At 39.3% G+C, this 22,661-nt stretch overlaps 1 protein-coding gene across 11 annotated transcripts in view; it reads right to left on the bottom strand.

The window, feature by feature from the left end:
• Positions 1-22,661, bottom strand: part of GNAS (GNAS complex locus) — a 246,184-nt gene that overhangs the window by 20,279 nt on the left and 203,244 nt on the right. Inside the window, exon 1 of one of the 11 annotated variants that reach the window (XM_065566104.1) lies at positions 18,632-18,738. The exons of the other annotated variants lie outside the window; for them this stretch is intronic. Within the exon in view, the coding sequence (XP_065422176.1) occupies positions 18,632-18,642 (11 nt within the window). The 5' untranslated portion in view covers positions 18,643-18,738. Of the gene's footprint in view, positions 1-18,631; positions 18,739-22,661 lie in introns of those variants that run through there. 11 annotated transcript variants of the gene reach the window in all.

Below are 22,661 nucleotides of genomic sequence, written 5' to 3'. Positions count from 1 at the left end.
AAAAAAAAAGAAGTGTTACTGGGATGAGATTTTACATCCAAGTCCTCAGACCCATTAGGGCATGCTTAAAACAGAGATTTATAATGGAAAGCAGCTTTCCTACAACAGTGCAAGTAATGAAGCTGAATAAACCAAAAGACACAACTATTCAGTAAAAATAGCCCCACTAAGCAAGAAATATATTTCTTTATATTTCCAGTTTGGAGTCAATTATTTATTAGGATGATCCTCATTTAAATGTACATTTTCCAGAATCATGCACAGGTCAGAACACTTTTAAGTATCCAAACTTTAGAATTTATTTATTTATATATAATATTAGAGTGAGTGAGTGAGTGTATATTACATAAAAGTGGTTTTGAGAGAAGAATCAGCTTTAATTTCAGAATAACCTCGGAGCATTCCAGCCACTTGGAGGCGGAGGGGCACCACTGGTCTAATTTTGAAGCAAATAATGAGAAAGCTGAAAAGTATGACTCCATATATTTGGAATCATCTTGCGGTAATCAAGGTTACAGTTCCTTATATGGTGTGGAGAGCACAAAGCACACATGAAAAATTTAATATTAAAACTACTGGATATGAAGAATTACAAAACTACAACTATTGTAAACTAAACCATTACTTTTGTGTTGCCACAAAAAAAACAACAAATCCTTCCCTAAAAACAAAAATGCAGCTTGGTTACGTGTATTGCTTCCTAAACTGCATAATTAAAAGCGTAACCCACAAGAGGCCACAGGACCTAAAATGCATTTTGTTTCACTACAGGCAATACAAAGTAGAAAATGCATGCTTTTCAAAAACTGCCAAGAAAAGAACAAATTGGGAAAAAGTAGGAGAAAAGGAAAGTGTATTTAAAGAAATTGTGGACGTCTTTTTTCTCTCTGCCTGTCTAAAGTTAGTCTGGCTTAGAGGATGCACTAACTTTCCCAATCAGTTTTACATTACAGCACAAGTCCAGAAATAGCTCCCAGCCGCCTTGGCCTCTAGCACGGTTGTCATGACAATGGAACCACAGTTCTATAAATAGCTCATCAGCACCAAATCTTGTGAGACACATCTGGAATGGGGCCAGCCTAGCCCCAGCTTGACAAATAAAAATAGGCACAGGCAGTTTGAGAAGCTGGAAAGGTACAATGCATCTCTCAACTCATACACAGAGACAATCAGAGTGAGGGAGAGAAACAACTTTGATTGCTTTTTAATGCAGGATTGAATTTATGGTAGGTTTATAAAAAAAAAGTTACAGTACTAAAATGAAAGCTTCAGTCATGCCCTACCTCTGTTTTCCATTTCCCCCCTCCTCGTCTGTGGCAAACCATGCCACTTTAAAGACTAACAGTACAATCACTTGCCTGTGAGGCCTTTTTTAAAAAAGATTTTTGTATGTTTTCTTTAAGGTTTTGGCCTGAATTTAGTTAGTTTCTGTTCTTACAATAACTAAATGAGAGACAGGCAGACATTATGCGTCTGATGGGAAAAGGGCTTGAGCACCTAGCTCCAAGTCAAGTCACTGGGAATTACAGGGGCTCAGCACCTCTCAGGATCATGGATTTTGCAAGCTTCCTCATACTGCTTTGCCACCTCCCAAGTTGAGCACTTTAGCTATTCTTGTTCTAGTTCTTGCAAGCAAATATTGCCACTTTGTTCCAAATGGCATGGAGATTTCTGAAGGACAAATCTATAACAGACTAGACTAAGATCACAAATTAGTTTTACTTGCAACTCAAGTCAAATCTGAACTCCTGAATTCAGAGGTGAAACGCAAAACCTTTAAGTCACTGCATAACACAGTTCATTTCCCTGTGCCCCTATTTGACGATGGCTGCCTTTAAAACATCCATTTTCTTTCATTTCATGGATGAGAGAATTTTTTACTTTTAGCACAGTCTTGATCAATCCATTCAATTATGTCCAAATTATCTATATGGGCACAGACTTGTGTCAAAAATGTTAGTTGGTTTACCCTACAGCAAACATTTGTACAATCATGAGATTCAGCTACCAGCTGATACACCAGCAGTCTAGGAATAAGACTTATGAGTTATATATAATAAATGATTTCACAGAGATCAGAAATAGCAGCCATTGTGATGTAAAATAGGCAAGAGAGATTAGATCCGTTAACGAAGTAACCACATTTTATACTATAATCAAGAAACGAGACAATTCACAAAATATGAAGTCTCAGTAATTCATCAAAAAACAATGGGGACTGCAGACGTAATCAAAGTAGTGCAGCTGTAATAAGCATTTAAACCACGGTAAAATATCTTCCAAATGCCATAAAGACACGAATACAGGCATTCAATGCAAACTGCACCATCAGCCCACAGGATTCCTTTAGGTCCCTACATGGATATTTTCATTTCTAAAAATTGTAGAGTAAGTTCCATCCAGACTCAAATATATATAAGAGCTTCCCACTCCCTCCCCCATTAACCACATATATTTTGTCCGTTTGCCATTTGAACAATGCACATTTCAGAAAAACAGCAGATTTCATAGAAATTCTTTGGAAAGATGTACTTTGTAACATACATGTGACATATAATTCGGAATTTCCATTCATTTATTCTGCAAAGATACTACAAGAGCTTGGGATTGGTGTAAGCGACGGAAATCAATGCCAAGCTTCATCTAGCATGAATCGCAAGACACGATAAAGAATAAAGAAACATTTTGCAATGTTTTACTAATTCGGAGTGGAATCTTCTCCACTCACAGAATGCCTAAGTTTCCTGGCTTTGTGTGGGTGAAGCATGGGAGAGAGAGTGATGGATGACGGAGAAATTAGCTCGGCAGCAGTGCACCCATGGCTGGTACCTAGAGCTGGGCAGGAAATGGTTTTCCTGTCTTGTAAATATTTGAAAATGTTTACCTTCCCGAATCAAGACGAAAAGTCACAATCTAGAAAATGTTAGTGAATCGAAAAAACTCCCCCTCCCCTCTTTTCGGGTCAATCAAAATGTTTGCGTTTTTATTTTGACTTTTTTACTTTAACATTTTTCAATCTAATTAACTTAAATTTCTGAATGAAAAATCATTTTGAATCAGAAAACTGGATTTTTTTTTCTGGTTTCCAAAATATGAAAATGAAATAATTATACAATTAAAAACTTTTACCAACTTATTTTTTTACATTTATTTTTTATTTTTAAGTCAGGGGATTTGTAAAAACCAGCCCTGTTTTGGTTCTGACAAACTAGCATATTTTGATGGAAAAAGTATTAGTTAAAAAATCCCGGACTAGCTCTACTGCTACCCCCAGCCTACAGTCTGCGAGCAGTCATACCACCTCCAGGCCACTTGTGCAGTGTATTAAAGCTACTAGATTCTTGCTTCCCCCAACTCACTGGCCTGCCCCATTATTGCTCAGGCCATGTCTACAGTACAGATGCTACAGTAGCACAGATATGGTGCTACACTAATGCTACACTGGAGCATAAACGTTTCCTACTGTGACAGAAGGGATTTTCCCTGTCACTGTAGATTATCAACCTCCCCAAGTGGCAGTATCTAGGTCGATGGAAGCATTCTAACTGGGGTTAGGTTGACTTAACTACAGTACTAAAGCGTGTGAATTTTGCACACTACATAGCTAGGTAGGTCTAAGTGTAGACCTTCTCGGCAACATACAGGGGGGAGTGGATGCCTCCCTGTGCACCTGTTTTTCTGGTCCTCCATGCTTTCCAATAGACCAGGGCAAATTTAATTCTAGATGTTTATGTCCATTTTCAGAGTCTTGGCCCCTTGAACGTATTTAATTATCCACCTCCCAAACCAAATATCCTCCTCATAGCCCCTCCAAATAAGTACAATTAAGGCTTCCCCAATTGCTTCTATCCATACCTTTTTAACTTGTAACAGGCATTTTAGCATTCTCAACTATCAAAATCAACAGAGTGTTTAAAAAAATTACTACTGTATGCCTGCAAGGCTCACTCTTCACTGCAAGCCTGCATATGTCAAATAACTTCAGAACAGCCCCTCACCCCACCCCAAAAAATTACTTCACCAAACCAGTAGAAAGCTTAAACCAATCCAAGCACACAGGGTGCAGAAATGAAAGGTAATGGTATGAATGAGATCATGGTGTCATGATTCAATTCCTAGGCAAGCCTGAGGCTGGAACACTGTGTGTTGTTGGTGAGCAGTGACGAACATGCAGCAATCCCTGTTAAGTCATTTCTGTTTTTTTAATATAGCTTAGTCCATCATGTTTCCTTGTTTTCTTCTTGGCAGCCTAAAGTGTTCACAGATCAAACCCCAGGACTTATTCAAGTCTGGAGACCCAAAAACACAAACTTAAAAAAAAAAATTTATTTTTTTTTTGGAAACCCTCTTCTCCCTGAATTTTGGCCAGTAGGATAAAAATGGAAACCAGTTCTGATTCATGATCCTAATTCTGACAAAAACATAATCAAAACAGCTTCTCTGGCACAGGCGCATCCAGAATACTATTTCTTTGGACTCAGCATCCCTCATCCCAGTCAGTTATTTAGATGTAGGCCTAAGAGGAACTCAAAGCGCAGTGACCTTGTACAAGTTTTTTCTCCCTTTTTAAAAAGCAAGCTTGCTTGGCTGGCTCACCTTAGTTTACCTAACTCTATTTACCACTTAGTATGGAATAAAATGACAAAGCTGAATTAACGAGGTCAAATGATGACCCCCTCCCCATCCCTTAAACAGGCCACAGGTTAATTCGAGGTGGAATGCAAGGCAATGGTATATATTATTCCTAAGTAAGGCTAACTTCATGATGTTCACGCGGGAACTAAGATCAGCTACAGTTTGTGTAAATGTTGATAGCAGTCAAGGAATGCTAAGTGCTCATGTTCAAAGCTGTCTCTATGAAATATCTAAGAGATTTCTGCCTTTCTTGCTACTTAATGTGATTTTAACTTTGTATAATTCTGACAAAAACTGTTGTCGAAGAATGAAATTCTATAGGGATGCCTGGAAGACCCGTGATTTGTTCAGTTATTTCACTGAGAAGGCGCATATGCTAAATACTACAATTTGTACTTTTACATGAGTAATTAAAAGCAACAGACTAACAGGTCAGCTTAATACTGTATGTTAATCAATGATACAATGAATCTTGCTTTCATGGTCTTTGGCCACCCTCAATACCATCAAGCTAGCAGAATTAGGGCACTTCTACATGGGGAGTTAAGACCAATTAACTAAAGGTGTGAAGTTCATGCTGTAAGTTAAAGAGCATTAAACCCCCATCTGAATGGTCAATGAGAGCATCTACATGGAATTTCATGCTTTTTAACTAATGTGCCTTAACTTCACACCTTTAATTAATTCGTCTTAACTTTCCTGAGTGTCTGTGTAGACAACCCCTTAGTGATCAAGTCTGGCTGACCATACATGGATCTGATCATAAAAATACCTTTCAATTTTTTCGCATCCATGTTTCACAAATGTTTTTGTCCCACCTGTCTGCTGGAAGATGCTTATTTGAAAGGGGATAGGTGGTTAAAGGTGTTTTTCAGCTAAGAACCAAACATTTACTGATATGATGTCAGCTAACATGCTTTGTCTCTCCTTACTTCCATAGTTTTATAATATTGTACAGCTGCTAGATTGTTACCTTCTCTTGCTGAGCAATTTGGTGAATTTTGAGACCACATCTCTCCCAGCTGCAGTATGTACTGGCCATGACAGTATCATTCTGACTGTAAGGCCCCAGTTATTGATGGACTGAGGATGTGTGGAAGAAAGAAGCAGGACTGTGTCACAGAGATGGCTTACTTTTGCACAAGTTGGACTGCATGGGGGGTGAGCTGATGGGGAACTACTCTGGATCTTCAGAGCCAGCTTACAGATCAATGTGCTTGTTGTAGGCGGTAAGGGCTAGAGTTCATGTAGTGCCAAAACAGATTAGGATTTGTCCTCTGGTGAACCCTTTGGATCTTGTCTACACACAAACTTGTACCAGTGTTTTAAAATTGATTTAATTAAACCAGTGCAAATCCCTGTATGGGCACTCTTAAACTGTCTTAAAATGACTGATATTGATGTATTTTAAGGTGGTAAATTACAGATTTAAATTAAATCAAAATAATGCATTTTAGGAGTGTCCAAACAGGAACTACATCAAATGTAAAACACACCTTTAGTTAAACTGATAATGACCAGCACTGAGATTTGGGACATTTCATTTTTAGGAAGACCACAGTCTATGCTATGCAAAATGTTTATTAGAGGGCGCTCTAAATAGTTAAGAAATAGGTGAAACTGAGGGGATAGCTTTTAATTGTGTGTTATACAAACCTAGCGCCCATGTTAGTTAATTTTTGGTGGTGCCGAGAATGGGTCCAAGCAGAGCCGTCCCGTCCATAGGACAGACCATGGTAACTTCCCTGGGCCCCATACTTTGGGGGGCCGCGCTTCAGGGGGATGTGGGGTCCAGGGCAGCCTGGAGGGTTAGCGGGGGGCCTGGCACCAGAAGCGAGCGACCCGGCCCCAGCCTGCCCCGCTCTGCTGGCTCCCGGCATCGCTTGGGGGAGAGGGCATAAGCCAGAAAGAGGCGGGGCAGGGACTTGGGGTAAGGGGTGGAATGGGACGGGGAGAGGTCAGAGTAGGGGTAGGAAGAGGTGCGGTGGGAGTGGAGTGGGGGCAGGGGCAGAGCAGGGTTGGGAACAGGCAGAGCAGGGCGGGCTGGGTCCGGGACGCTCTCTGCTGCCGGCGCCAGGTACCCCGCTAACCCCCCCAGGCTGCCCTGGACCCCACATCCTCCTGAAGAGTGGGGCCCACCAAAGTTCAGGGCCTGGGTCGGGTGCCCTGGTCCATCCTATGGATGGGATGTCTCTGAAAATATAAGCCCAAATATTGGTGGAGCCGGTTCCATGTTCCTGAATATTGGTGGAGCATGGGCACCATGGGCCCATATAATTTGCCACCCATGTTAACTAAGTATTTATACGGACTTTGTCCTCATGGTCTTTAGCTCCCTCCAGTGCCATCAAATAAATAGAATTACTTTCCCCTCAGTATAAATAATTTACCACATCAATACAATCTTTTAAAATTTACATTAATACATCATCTAAAACTTCCTGGAGTAGAGAAGTCAGGGATTTCTGAAAGGCAAACATCAGATTTTTACAATGTAATTTTTCTATGAGTAAGGTGACGATTTAGTCATGGAGGTCAAGGCAGTCACGGATTCTGTGACTTTGCCGGACACTCCATGACTTCTACGGCTTCAGCAGGAGGAGGAGATGGGACTGTGCGCCCCCGCCCTGCAACAGGGGCTGGCTGGAACAAGGACCCTGCATTCCCAGCCCTGCGGCTTCCTCCAGGGGCTGCAGCCGGGGCCGTGTGCCCCAGCTCCACAGTGTCTCAGGCTTGTCAGGGACTGCAGTCGGGGCCAGGGCCGCCCAGAGGATTCAGGGGGCCGGCGGTCTTCGGCGGTGCGGGTCCCCGGCTCTTCGGTGGCAGGTCCCGGGGCGGAAGGCCCTCCCGCCGCGGGTCTTCAGGGCACTTCGGTGGTGGGTCTGGGGGAAGGACCCCCCGCCGCCAAATTGCCGCCGAAGACTCGGAGCGGAAGAAGCTCCGGGGGCCCGGGCCCCGCGAGAGTTTTCCGGGGCCCCCAGAGCAAGTGAAGGATCCCGCTCCAGGGGCCCGGGGCAAATTGCCCACTTGCCGCCCCCCCCCGGGTGGCCCTGGTCAGGGCTGCACACCCCAGCCCCACAGCTGGGCCAGCTCTGGAGCAAGGGCTGTGTCCTTCCCCCCCCCCCATGCTGTGCCCCCACTGCAGCCACTGGAGTCGGGGCTGTGCCCTCTGCCATGGTGGGGGTCTCGGCCTGTCAGTCCCTCCCTCCCCCAATGAGACTCTTTTCCTCCCCCAGGTTATTTTTAGTAAAGTCACGGATAGGTCACAGGCAACAACGGAGCCCGTGATCTGTTCGTGACTTTTACTAAAAAGAACTGTGAAAAAAAATCTTAGCCTTAACTATGAAATGATGTGGCTATTTTACGTAAGATAGAATGTATTTTTCTAGTATCCTTCATGCAGGTGCAAGAAAATGCAGAGTGATGGGAAAGGTAACATTGCAGAATTAGATGCAAGTAGAAATGGAAAAAGATTGGGTAAAAAGTTGATATTTAAAAACAGCGAAGATTCAATGAAGCACCAGCAGACTAATTAAAACAGGTGAGTGAGAAAAGAAAGGAAGATGTTGTAACAAGGGATGGGAAAGGAGAGGAGAGTTTAAGTTCCACTTAAGCTAAAATGAACAGGAATGTTTTAAGGTGAAATTTAAATAGATGAAGTGACTCCTTTCAGGTAGTTGGAGTGATGTCCTGAAAGTGTCCCCAAGCATTTACTGTGGAAAGGAAGAAGGCCAAGACTGGAGGAAGGAATTCAGCAAGCGAAGGGGCTAAGTGAAAAATAGATCAGAAGTGGTCACAACGATTTATACATTCAGGGCTTTTCCCATTCAAGGGCCATGAAGTGCTCTGTAGACATTAAGCCTCACAACACCTCTTTGAAATGGGCAAGTATTATTCCCATTTCACAAATGGGTCAAACAACACAGAGATTCAATGACTCGAAGGGCTGGTCTACACTAGGGGTGTGGATCGATCTAAGATACGCAACTTCAGCTACGTGAATAGCGTAGCTGAAGTCAAAGTATCTTAGATCGATTTACCTTGAGTCCTCATGGCGCGGGATCGACGGTGGAGGCTCCCCCGTCGACTTCACTACTGCCACTCACTCCGGTGGATAACGAGATGCGATATATCAATCCCCAATAAATCGATCGCTACCCGCCGTATCGGCGGGTAGTCTGGACATACCCAAAGTCAGTGAATCAGTGACAGTACTGGGAATAGCCTTTATTTCTCCTTACTCACATGTGCCAAGTTTAGTCTACAACCTAGGTTCCCTCTAGGCAAAGTTGCACAGTACCGACAGAGTTCTGAAAAGTGGGAATGGAATTTTGAATGGCAGTTACAGATAATGAGGGAAACAGGGATGGTATGATTTCACTTTCTAGGGAACAAGAGAGAGTATTCTGAACACAGGATTCTGGTTTCCCTAGAAGATTAGGAATGATTCAGGAATTCAAATAGTTGACAGGCCAGGTCAAAGTAACGACAAATGATGGTGATGTTCTGGAGATGGTGACAATGAGATCCTAACTGCCGACTTTTGAATATACTTAAATACAAAAATTCTTCAGATTAATATATAAAGTAATTCAATATATTTAAAAACACAGCATGTAAATTCAGCAGAAGGAAAATGCTCATGTCTTTGCCTTGCAAGTCAACATCAAACTTGAGGTACTATATTCTATATTTTCAAATAAAATTCTTTTGCAAAAAGTCAACTTTGACCTGTTCTCCTCATGGGAAGCTCAAATCCACATCACATCTTCATGCCAATCCTCATATCCCCAGGTAATTGTTGGGACTGGAATGGCAGTAAGTTCCTTTACAGAAACAACCTGTCGATACCTGTTCTGGAGTGAACTGTTTAAGCGATCAACAACAACTCACATTTCAGTTTTTGTTTTCCTCTGGGGCAAGCTACCCATTTTTTCTTTTTCAAACTTAAGAAAAACAACTCCAGGCCTCTGCAAGTGGAGACACACAAATTGGCAACTACCGTTGAAGCTCCTACAAAAGGTTCAATGCTCTAAAATTGAATGAGGTTATAAAATTACTATCCTTCCTTCTGAGAAACATTCCATTTGGCCATGCAGGCTAATACCAGAGACAGATTAAAAACCTGATTTCTAATCAAATTTACGGCAAGTGAGGTAGAGCTCCAAAATTGATTTTACAAAATGTGGTATATTTTAGAGCGACCCAGGCCTAGCCTTCTTTTCTCGGGTGCAAATGCCCTAAGACATTTTCACCTGCCAAATCTCTGACTTTTTCTGCCATAAAATAAATTAGATGCACAAATGAGAGCACTTGCCCCTCTGCCTGTTTTGTACCCATACTCATGTAGACAGAGACACAAATATTCAGGTTTTCACCCATACTAAAAGGTGAGGACAAAGTTGCAGGTGTAAATTTTGAGGGCACAACCTGCATACACAAAAGAGAAACCACCCTTCTGAAAATTTCCAAAATGGTCTTACTTTGATATAAACTTTAACATGTAAAATGATAAATCCATCCAAACTTCACTCTTTGTAGCTCACTTAGATACCCTTTTCATGTTCCTCGCTTCTCTTTGTAGAAGCAAAATCTAACAAACAACCAAGCTCTGGATAAAACCCTCTGCCTTCATTCAGGGAAGTTATAATGATTAACTTTTAAAGAAGGTGATAAGTTTCCAAAACTGTTTACAAAAATATTTTGATAAGTTTTTTATTTTAAAAATTGCAGTGGAGACTTCACAGAACACTGAAGTTTTACAGACAGACACGTATTGTCCATCTGCTGGGGGTGGCATGGTTTGCCATTTTAGAATAAAATAGAAAAACCATTTTGGTGCCACTTTTTCGCCCAGGTCTACTGGTTGTGAGAAGTTTATTCTTAAACAAAATTTCCTTAATTCCTTAATTCTTAAACAATTAATTTTTCAGATATTTAAAGAAAACCCATCAGCATGGTGTAGGTTTTTTTTTTTTTTTTTTGCAGACCATCTATATGTTATTAAGACTAAAACAACAGCAGGGTTTATACAGATATGAGCACAGGGAATGTAAAAGCCATGACAAGGCATTACTTTAGCTTTTCCTCTACTAGCTAAGAATCATGTTCTTGATTTCAGCATACAGAGGGATTTCCATTGTGATTTAATGACTCATGCATGAGGAGGCAGATGCCACAAAGAATGGAGCAGAGACAGTGTTAGAGTTGGGGTGTGGGGGCGGGGGGAGGAGAGGGGACGGGCGGTGGTGTACACAGACCAGGAAGAGGGAGGGAGCTGGAGGGATTGTTTAAATCCCCTGTTCTTAAAACTTTAACTTATCTACTTAAGAAAATGATATAATGAGGGAACAGTGGAGAGTATGGCCCTTTCAGACAAACAGTGGTTTTAAATCAGCTGTATGGTACCTAGTTCCTATACTGACAGGAGTTTTATAAATACCTACCTAGATAAATAGATAGAACAGTATCCCACTGAAAGATATTCCCCAAAGTTTCAGTAAAAACTATTAAAGACATTAAAAAATAAAACACCAAAATGGAGGGAATGGATAGCTCAGAATAAGGGCAGGAAACTGAACCTTTTACTAATCAAAATATCAAGTGCAGGTTTATATCAAATATCAAAGATGGTGGGTTCAGTGACCTGTATGAAATGATCTAATGCTCTCAGTACGCATCACGGAAAAGCACCATCACATCTGGCATCCTTGTTAGCAGACTCACAAGGCTAAATGGGCCCTGGAAAATTAACTCCCCAAAAGGTGGTCCCTCCAGTTCAAGGCTGAATCATACTGGCAGGCGGCATAGGAGTCCTGAATGGAAACTACCTGGGCTAGGGCTCAAATTGGGCGGTTATGTGATGATGTGGCATACTGGTGGCACCCCTCTCAAGCTGCCTTCTTGGTCTCCAAAAGCTCAGCTTTCACTTTTTTTTTCTTTTTAAAGTAAGTCACTAGCTGTTGCAAAGTAAACCTTGTCAATGTGATCCATGTGTAAAGCAATGCAGTGACATCTGCCTGTGTATGTGGCGTGTGAGAAACAGCAGTTCTGAGAGGTATGAATTGCCTTCATCTCAATGGATGTTAATTCAGAAGCCCAGTGACGACAATTTAAAAGTTAGCATCATTGACTATTTCACTGCAGGGAGGAAGGAAAATGTATTATGAATATTTACATAATCAACTCTGAGTAACAACTCATTTTAACATCACAAGTAGGTGGACTTGATACATTACAAACACTTATTTTTCCCCCCCTCCTCAGTAAAGAAGCAGTCAGTCCCAAACTGCCCAGCAGGACCTCTGAGCCCCTTTAAAGGGAGCCAAACCCAAGGAGCCCAGTAGAGTTAATGGGTGGGAATTACACTAGCAAAAGACTGAAGGTCCAAGGAGTCGCGAGGAGCGCACATGATCAGATTTTTAACATCTGCACAGTCTGAGAGCAGTGTCTCATTTTAGCATTTGAAGTGGGAAAAGCTTGGACGAATACCCCTACTTTTGTTTTCCTTCCTGATTTCACCTCTGCTATGTTGTACGTTTTCTGGGTCTCAGTATCAAGATATGCTAATTTACTAATTTGCATAAGGAATAAGTTACAAAATTCGATTAAAAAAACCCAGGATGTATTTACTGAATGGAAAATTGGGCTGATATGCAGCAAGGTAATGCTAAAGTGGAGAAGGATCTGGGCAGCAAGGGGGTCTACATTCACTAGTTTTACTTGTGAAACAGACCCTCCAAATTCTCCACCTATGCTCTTCCAGACCCAACTGCAGAAGCTACGAGGAAGCTGTAAAAAATCTGTTTAAACACTTGACGCGTCTAAGATTTCCCTCACCAGCACTGAGTCTCTCAAAGCTCTCTCCATCCTTATTTCCCACCCCCCTTCTTCTTCACGTCCTGACCCTTAATTATCTCCGCCTTCAACATAAAGAGGAAGAATTTAGACAATCTAATGACAAACTGAACAGAACTGGGCATTATAAAGCAGTGTTCAAGAATAACACCACATTAACTTCTATCTAGACAATCAAAGGTAAAACCTCTTTACAATATCTCATTGCAGGGAAGCACTGCTAATTGCACAGCACACTTTAATATTACTGTGACAGCACTGAGCCTGAGCCCAAACCATAGTGGGAAACTTGCACCCACTCCTTCCAGGCCCAGAGGTGAGAGTACTACTAATCAGTTCAAAGTTATACTAGGCACTTCACAGATCTACTATACCAGACCTCGTGGAATGATTAAGAATTCGTCAGACTCTTCTGGTCACCTATTACTCTTATACCTGTAACTTAGCATTTGTGTGATCTACAGTGCAAAAGACAATTCCAGGATTTCCATTTGTTTTGCATTACTATAATTAGAGCTTCCGGATTATGGTTTAGATTCTAGATGAACAGCAGGGACTCTGGGGGTAGAAGAGAGTCAACTGGGACAGATACAGTAGAGAACTTATTTTTAAAGGAATAAGTGATTTTGGATGAAATGGGGTTGTGTTACACCATGCTATATCATATTATATAAAATATTATTAAAATACTATATATAACATTGTAGCTTCACTTAAAATATCAACTTTTACCACACTGCAGTGTTTTGACTCCACTGAAGAATTTCCTATAGTTAGAATGTAAAATATATACTGCAGCAAACTATTATACTTCCACAGTAAAAGAGTTGACTTTGAAAGCAACAACTGTAATGTTAAGTACTAGTTAATATTAATAATGTGCAACTACTAAATATAAGAGTTTTTGGTTCCGTCTTTTCTTTACTCTCCAAATCTTTTCCAGGACAACAAGGCTTTCAGTACCTTGAACATATTGTCTGGCCTCCAGTGATGATGACCCTGAGAGCCAGTGCCAAGAAGAGGCCTACCAGGATGTGCTGTAAGGGGCCCCTTTTTTGCATCTTTTTTCTTCTTCAACACATCTAGATGCTATTTCTTATGTAACTTTACTTATCTTTGAAACAAACCAACCCCATGCACAGCAAGTTCTGTGGCTGGAATACCAGCATGCAGTTAGGAAGACTGAAAGTGAAGATGCCAGAGTAGTTGGAAACCACCAAACTCTCTAGAAATCTGTATTTCATGAGGAAGAAAATTAGATATAAACAAAAGTTTAAACGCAGCATGGTAAAAATATTTATTGCATGGGGAATTCTGTCCTGCATATCCACTAAGAAGAAAATAATATTCCTTCCCTTTAATTAAACAATTTTAATTTCCAAGACTTATATTTTAATAATAGGTCCCACAGCTTTTCTGTTTAGCACAGGAGACTGGCTATGCCGATTTACATTGGGGTCACAAAATTTTCTTGATAGTGACTCTAAATGCCTTCTATTTGGGGAGGGATAGCTCAGTGGTTTGAGCATTGCCAGTGTAGACTAGCTCTAAGTGTGGGGAGGAGACATCTATACATATTTTACCAAAGGTCAGAAACTCTGGAACAATCTCATCATGAAAAAGATTTTATGTATGGCTGACATTTTGTTTGTTTAAAAAACCTAAATAGCTATTTCTTCCATTTTTACCTGAGTTTGATTAATATCAGGATTTTTGAAACCAGAAGAATAGTTGCCTAATTCAGAGATTCCCTCTATAACTGTTGCCTAGAAGTTTGCTAAAGCAACAGAAAAATCACACTTTTCCCATCATGTTGATGCTTTTTCTCTGTGGTACTTCCAACCTTGAATACACAAGACCTGTGATATTTATAGAATAACATGTGGTCGCATTAGCCCATGGGGAAGTTAAAAACCAACAACAATATCATAGAATATCAGGGTTGGAAGGGACCTCAGGAGGTCATCTAGACCAACCCCCTACTCAAAGCAGGACCAATCCCCAGACAGTTTTTTACCCCAGTTCCCTAAATGGCCCCTTCAAGGATTGAACTCTCAACCCTGGGTTTAGCAGGCCAATGCTCAAAACACTGAGCTATCCCTCCTGCCCGAAGACTCTGAAGTTTGAGCTGCTGTCTTGAGGGAAAATCAGTTTGGTATTCCTTAGCAGACATGTGTCTGTATCACAAAACTAATGTACAGAGCTCTCCCAGCACTCTAAAGAAACCCACCTCCAGGAGGGGCGTAGTTCCCAGCGCTGGTGCACTGTCTACACTGGCGCTTTACAGCGCTGAAACTTGCTGCACTCAGAGGAGTGTTTTTTCACACCCTGAGCGAGAATGTTGCAGCGCTGTAAATTGCCAGTGTAGACAAGCCCTGAGTATTCTTCTTAATACCCTCTCTTGGGTTGCTATTAGGAATAAATGTTACACAGGAGAGGATTTCAGAAAAACACTATTAAGACACGAATGTTGCAATCTATCAGTTCTGTAGTCCATACTTTTATAAAAGGGACTTTTGCTACTCCAGATTTTTGTATTTCTTTAATAAAAAAAATTGATGTCAAGTAAACTTCAGTTTCAGACCAATAAATATCTGATGTTCTATGCAGTACCAAAGTCGTGATTAAGTGTCACTCCCTCTATCTTAGACTTTACATTTTTATCTAAATTACACAGAACAGAACAGAATGGCTCATGACACCTTAACGGGGGAGCAGGTACCACATCTCCATAACAATGGTAGGAAAATCATTTTATTGCTATAGTTAAGGCAAAACTAGTTTTTTGTTAAAACATTTATTACAAACATTTCTTTCGCCCTGTAGTAAAGTGATTAAGCTTAATGGATGAAATACTAATCTTTCACTTTAAGACTCCAGAGTTTGAGCTGCTGTCTTGAGGAAAAATCAGTTTGGTATTCCTTAGCATACATGTGTCTGTATCACAAAACTAATGTACACAATTTTGACATAATTAGCAGTCTTTTTTTAAATAAGGCCCAGGAGCATGCTCTTATGGAAACAATCACCTTTCACTTCTTTACAGAAAGTCAGAGCTGAAACAGAGATACATTCTTGTTGCTGCATGCAACAGCAAAGATCCTACCTATTTTTAGTTCACTTTTTCACTAAGAAAACAGCTGGGAGCCTGATAAAAATACTTTGGTGACAAATTTAATGATCTGAATTTTAAAGTTATTTTTAAACAAGATTCTAGTCATCTTTCAAAATAAGAAACATGGTTAAGCAGCACTTGGGTTACTGCCTGATAAGTCTCTATGATCCAATCAGAGCAAAACTGGGAAACTTATCAACACCTCCTCTGATCCTCAAGTTGGTTGCAGGCCAGCTTTTTTCTTTGAATGAAAGCAGCTCTGCTTTGACCTGACTTGTTTTTCTTTCTCCCTTCCCCCCTCTCACCTTCCTTGTGGAATGCTCTGTATCAGCTATAGAATTAGTGATCTACCTGTGCTGAATACGCATTGTGAAGCAAACAGATGTGGAGATCACTGCTTCTGGAGACCGTTTGTGAAAGCTGGAAATTGCATTTGGTAATAAGCTGGGTGACTCCATAGAGCACAGGCAGAAAGTAAAGTTTTCTAGCAGAAATGGGGAAGGGTCAAGGATCTCCTCTATGAAAGCACTCTCTGAAAGAATGCAAAGGAATTCACAACTCACAAATCTATTGAGGTTTATAGAAATATTAACGGCCCATATAATTTACATTAAGATCAGGATATTAGCATTAATCTTACATATATTGTTATCCTCTAATCTTCAAATCTGCATTCCAATCTACTGCTTTAAAAGCAAACATTTTAGTGACATGTTCATCTGATAGAATATGCTCATGATTGTTACACATATTTTACTTTTACTAATAACTTTACTTACTGATACATCAAGTTACATACACCGTACATCTAATTTCTGCAGCCAGTGATGTTACCCACAGGAATAATGATTATATAAGAATATATTGCTACTTTGAATTCATTTGATATCTTATATCCATACATTTCAAAGCATTTTGCAAATATGAACCTCAACACCTTTGTGTGGTAGGGAAGTATTATGCCCATTTTACAGATGGGGAAATTAAGGCACAAAGAGGTTAACTGGATTACCCAAGTTCCCACAGGAAGTCTGTGGCAGAGCCAGGAATAGAACTCATCTTGTGCCTTAACCACAAGTCTATCCTTCCTTCCTATTGCACATAAATATGTACAATACTAAGGCACAGTAGGAAAGAAAAATTCCAGTTCTCATATTGTACCAGAGAACTAGGTTAAAATAAAGACCAGATCATTGCTGAGACTCAAGCCTGAGGATAAAGTATCAAGAACCAAGTAAACTACTATATTCATAGTTTGTTATAAAATTACCATAGGCAGAAAGTTGCCTTGGCAGTCACTAATTTTGCAGATGCCTAGAGTACCGTCTTAAAAGTGTTCTTCTATACAGGAATAGTTAAAGTTCAGTTGTGGAAGCTTGATAGTTAGTAAGTTAGATAGGTACTGCATTCCACATACTGTCTTCAGTAATTTCACAAATACTTACTGTCAGCATTTACAATACATGAAGAGAAACAGTAAATTAACTCCAGTTGCCAGGATTTTAAGTGTACATGATTATATAGTGATCACTTTTCAGTTCAGAAAATGATCTAATTTGAATAATTTTTACACAAGTTGCTATAAAAATGCTGCAGTACTGACAGGCCACATGATCAGGGCTAGATATAGCTCACCGCAGGGATACGCCCCTTTGATATGCCCTCCCACATGACCCAAAGCCCTTACCCTCCTCCAACTGCAGCAGCCTTGGTAAAAATAGCTCTTTGCTGAATTTTGCTTTGCCTGTAGTTTACATAAGCACTCTGGGGGAAGGGGACCCTTGCAGTGGATCTAAGGTACTCAACAGCCTAGTAGAAAATTTCTTGGGTGGCTGGTACATTTTGAATACAAATTATAGATCAAGACTGTTGGATTTGGCCTTAGATGTGCATACCTTTTTGCAATATTAGTGTATCATACACATAAGTTTTATAGTAACTGTAATTATTCATTTTCATGCAATTCAGATAAAAAAATCAATTTATATGTTTATTGGTTTATATTACACATTGTGTTTTGAATCCCAGTAGCCATCAATTCAGATGCTGCCCACAAAACACTGAAATGGGTAACATAAATCATGCTTACTTAAAAATTAGCTATCAAATGTTTTATCTAAGATTAATTTAGACATATATTATAAATAGTATTTTTCAATTATTTTTTTAACCTGATGAAAATATTTTTTTCTCATGCAGAAGAGAATACAGTATATGGCATTACAAAACAGTTTTTTATATTCATACAATATAGGTCTGATAAACTTATCACACTTCATTTTAGTCATGTTGTTGCCTCTTTTTTTTTTTTTTTATAAAGCAGATCTGTTCTGTTCTCTCTTTTTTCCCATCCCTCTGGTTTTCATCCCTGCCTGCTCCTCCAAGCGTCCCACCTTTCACACACCCCATTTTACACCCTTATTTCCACTACCACGAAAATGTCGTATCAGCCTCTCCCACATAGCCACTAGATGCACCTCCTTCAAAAGCCTGTTAGTACAGCTCCTGACCTGCCACAGAAAGTGTTACACAACAATGGAAGTGCTCTCTCACCCTGGGGACCCCGTGTGCTGCATCTGCAGTGCTCCCAGCCCAGGGAAAGATTGGGAATCGAACCTGGCTCTATCACATGGCACTACAAAGCACTGCCAACTGGCCTGGCCTAGATTCATGTTTGTGTAAGAAATTTTCTATTGCATTTTACCTTTTGGAATACTTTCGGCTTTATTCTATTTTTTTAAACAAATATTTTATGAGCTTTTGCTGGCTCTCTCTCTTTAGGTGTTGGTTTGATAAATGAATTCCTTCAATTGTCTTCCTCACTCTCATAATGTTCCTTTTGTATCAGCACACCAAAAGTAACAAGAGCTCTCACAGAAGCTCTATATATTCTACAAGGTGTAGTGCTCCCTGAGAAGGAACATCAGAAATGACCGATTCAAAGTCAGGCAAAAATTTCTTAGCAGCTATTCATAAACAATGTCAAGTAAACTGTACAATTCTAAAAATATCACTGTCACACACCTGTTCCACATTTGCTGCTGTCAGAGTGCTTTGTAAAAACATACCACTTCAGTATGCTATTTCCTGTCAGAGCAGCATTTGCTCTGGGCCTTTCACAAAACCACCCAGTCCTAAACGGAGAAACTCCCTTGCAGGTCCCCTGTATGAAAAGCTGATTGTTCCAGCCAATAGAATTCTGCAGTTAACATCAGCTGTCATGACATTTTAATCATAGTGGAGTCGACTAGCCTATCATCAAATCCACTCAGCAAATACAAGTCTGGCTGTTACAAAGGTAATGCAAAAATGACGCAGTCAACTCTGCACTCATATTTTGCTTCCTCAAGCATTTATTTATAACTTATAACTACATTTTTGCCTACAGATTTTCTTTCCAACACATGTTGCCTTAGTACACAGCTGCAGAGAGACTTTCCTTTTTTAAAATTTCTCCTCTTGTGCCGAAATGCCACTCCCCCGCCCAACATCACAACTCAAAACAACCTCACACAAGGGTTTTAGTTATACAAAAAGAGTTGGAGAGAGAGAAGGGGGGGGGAGTGAAAATTAATGATCAGGAAGCAATATTAAAGAAAGTTAGAATAGCCTCGTTTTGATTTATTTTAACACTCAAGGGAGCTGTGGTTTTACGCAAGAATGGAAACCAAAGTACAATACAGTTTTTAAAAAGAAATTACGGACAATTTACATTTCCAATTATTATTGAAAACGAAAGCAAATTAAATTATGCACTAAGAGTTTTATTGATTTTTCTCAGCTTTTTTTACACTATTAAAAGTTAACAGAAGCAAAACAAATCTATTGAAACACACTGGTACCTCAAAAGCAAGCAACTAAACACTGTATACAGTTTATAGAAACACAACCACTTCCCTCCACTTAACCCTCTGACATGTCATCCTAAGTATTGCCATTCCAGCACAGACTGAACAAAAGTTTTCTTTTACAAACAGAGGAAGCAAATTAAAGGACATTTTTAGCACAGAAAAATAAAAATTCATATTTTAAAAATGATAAAAATAACCTATTTTCTTATTGGTTCAAATTTTATTTTAAATGGCTGTTTCTTTTAAACAGAACATAATTTTTGCCAAATACCCAATTGCAGAGAAAAGTTAATCCCTCCTCCCCCCCAAGTTATACAGATGCTAATGCATGTTCTTTGGAGGGCAAACTTTACAGCATTCAGCTTATGGAAGACATATTTCACCTATAATGTTACAGTTTACTCTGTGTACATTTGATTTATTCAGAACATTGCTTTCATGTCTTTTAAATCAACATTTTAAAAATGTATTTGGTGTCAAGAGGACATAAATTTGATGCTCATGAAAAGGAAAGACTAATAACATCTGTTAGAGCTAAGTATAGTGATGGCAAGCACTATGAAATTCCCCCACTTAGCTCTATCAACATGTCTCAAATCTCTGTGTATGGCACATGGCTGCTTTTTGACCCTTAAGCTTTTCTTGTGATGAAAATGTCAATTATGCCATTTTATTGCCAATTGTAGCCTGGTACTATGATGAGGTACCTAGTACAGGGTCAGAATCACAAAACTCAACTAACTTCTCCTGCTGACGTAAACTAGGATTTTAAAAACACGAAACGCTTTTACACCAGCTCAACACATGCACAGCCCACCTGGTCAACAAATTCTTTAAAAGTTAAACTGCTACTTAAAATAGTTACTAAAATCTAACGATGATAAAGCCTAATTCATCCTGAGTCTAAGTTTACTGACTTTTAATAAAGTTACAAGGATGAATTCAGCCCATTAAATCTTTATTAAGTTTTACAATCATAAAATAAAAGAATTAAGTAATACAATGTTTGATAAACAAGAATTTTGCTTTATATTGTACAACTAAAAATGCAACATGAATTTCAGGAAGAATTTATTTTGAGTCAATTCTCGGGCAATACTGATTAACTATTTAGTAAGAACTTGGAATACATCCATCAAATCACACATTAATGGATTATTCTTATAAGTATTGGACATTCTAGTTAAACTGAAAATAGCCAATAAAGCCTCTAATCTTCACAATTTATTGTCAACCTGTCAAGAGTTTTATACCATCTCTCACTGACCCCCAAATTAATTTTATCTGCGCTGACAAGTTATAAATTTAAATTCTTCTCATATGGCCATCGAGTAAACTGTCTTGATTGCAAGTTAAAAAAATACTGGCTTTGCAAAAAAGAAAACATTATCTAACTGAAATGTGTTTGCCTAAAAAAAAGAGAAATTTGTCTTTAAGTTCAACCCTCTACTCCCTCACTCCCCTGTATAATTACTAGCACTTTGGTAATACTGTATATTCCATTGGTTTATATTCTGTAGCTGAGTTTGCATCTATGTATTATTAAGGTGCTCTCTTCACAAAAGCCACAAAGGCCAATCTGAAATCTGCCACTCTCTCCAAAAGAGTCTAAGCTATAAAACCAGAAACAGACATTGAAAACAAATTTACAAAATTGTCTTCCCATCCTATTACTCTCATGTTGATAATTTATGGAACAAGAAAGCAAACTTTGGGGAACAAAAGCATTTCAACTAAAATACAAAAGCCAGCTAAATTTAAACCATAAACTTTGACCCATTTTCTAGCTTCTTTTGTAGGAAACTTCAAAAAGTCTCAGTAAATTTGAAAGGGCAGATTTGTACAGTCCAATTCACCAAATGCTACCAAAACACATGGTTCATTGTAGATATAGGTTTGTGTGGGAAATGTATGCAGTAAAAAGTTTTAAATATTAATGAGCAACTCCACACAGCAATAATACATACTGTACGTTTGCTTTAAAAGTTTAGCTCTAGATTTTTTGTCTGAAATAGAAGTCGCAAGTGTTTATTCATATGTTGTCATTCATCTGTACAATTCATACTCATTAGAACACTGCAAACCATGTAGTGATGTAACCGTAATATTCTTTCTCAAACAATGAAATTTGCCATTTTTACCATGAAAATCTATCATCTTCATCAATGACTCATGGAAGTCTTTAAATATATATTTCTAAATACCTAACTGTACTATTTTAACACCATGTTAATTTAATGGACATATGCAAGGTCATGAAGAAAAACGGGTATATAACAATTTCACGTTAGTCTGTAGAATGTTAAAATCCAAGTGAATTACTTTCAGTACTGTATCATTTAATTGACTATTTTCTGTAGGTTGTATCTGTTTTCACAATTAAAATGTAGTGCTTACTCATATGATCCCATTCTTTCATAATATCAACTTTGATTTTAAAGTAGCCTATTAAAAGTAAAAAGTGTTAGATACAGAACACATGCTGAGCAAATGATCTTCCAGATTCGCATCAATGTATATATTCTTTAGCAGCCCAAAATTTTATTGTGCTTGTCACTTCAGCATACATGTCACCAGCTCACTCCTTGTGCCTTTGCCATTCAAAACAATCTTGAATGTACTCCTTTCTTTTACAAGGGAGAAAGTTATTTGAACAAAACACTTATGGCTCTACCTAGCCCTAAAACAAAATGCAATTTTACTAGAGAATTTTATTTGAAAACCTTTTTTATTCAAGTAAACAAGTTTTTTTTAAACGTATACATGCAACTGCACACCTATTCTGTTAACTCAGTTGCCATGACTTTGAATACATATTAGATATTTGAACATGCAACTGGATATGTCGGCATGACTATCTGCATGAGCAAATGCACTATTTGCATGTGAAATCAATAGAACCTACAGTTAAAGTGAATGCTCATTTTTTGAAAATCAGGCACTAAGCATTTTGACGATAGCTCATCCTTAAACCTTAAAAGGCACTAGGGATTATTCAGTGTTAACACTTTGGACAATCCAGTTTCCAGTGGCAAAGTGCTGCAAGGGTGTGCTATGAGCAGGAAAAGGGAGGATCTGCTTGGAAGCAGGGCCAGGTTGGGTCTCTTAAAAGGACCCAGTTCCAACCTGATATCTTTGTCCCCTCTCTCCAAGGAGCGTGCTTCACAGTGCAGGTAGACAGACATGCTATTTCTGCTTGAGCT

This window comes from Chrysemys picta, chromosome 13 (assembly GCF_011386835.1).
Source record: "Chrysemys picta bellii isolate R12L10 chromosome 13, ASM1138683v2, whole genome shotgun sequence".
NCBI lineage: Eukaryota > Metazoa > Chordata > Testudines > Emydidae > Chrysemys > Chrysemys picta.
This window is presented reverse-complemented; position numbering and strand designations above follow the sequence as displayed.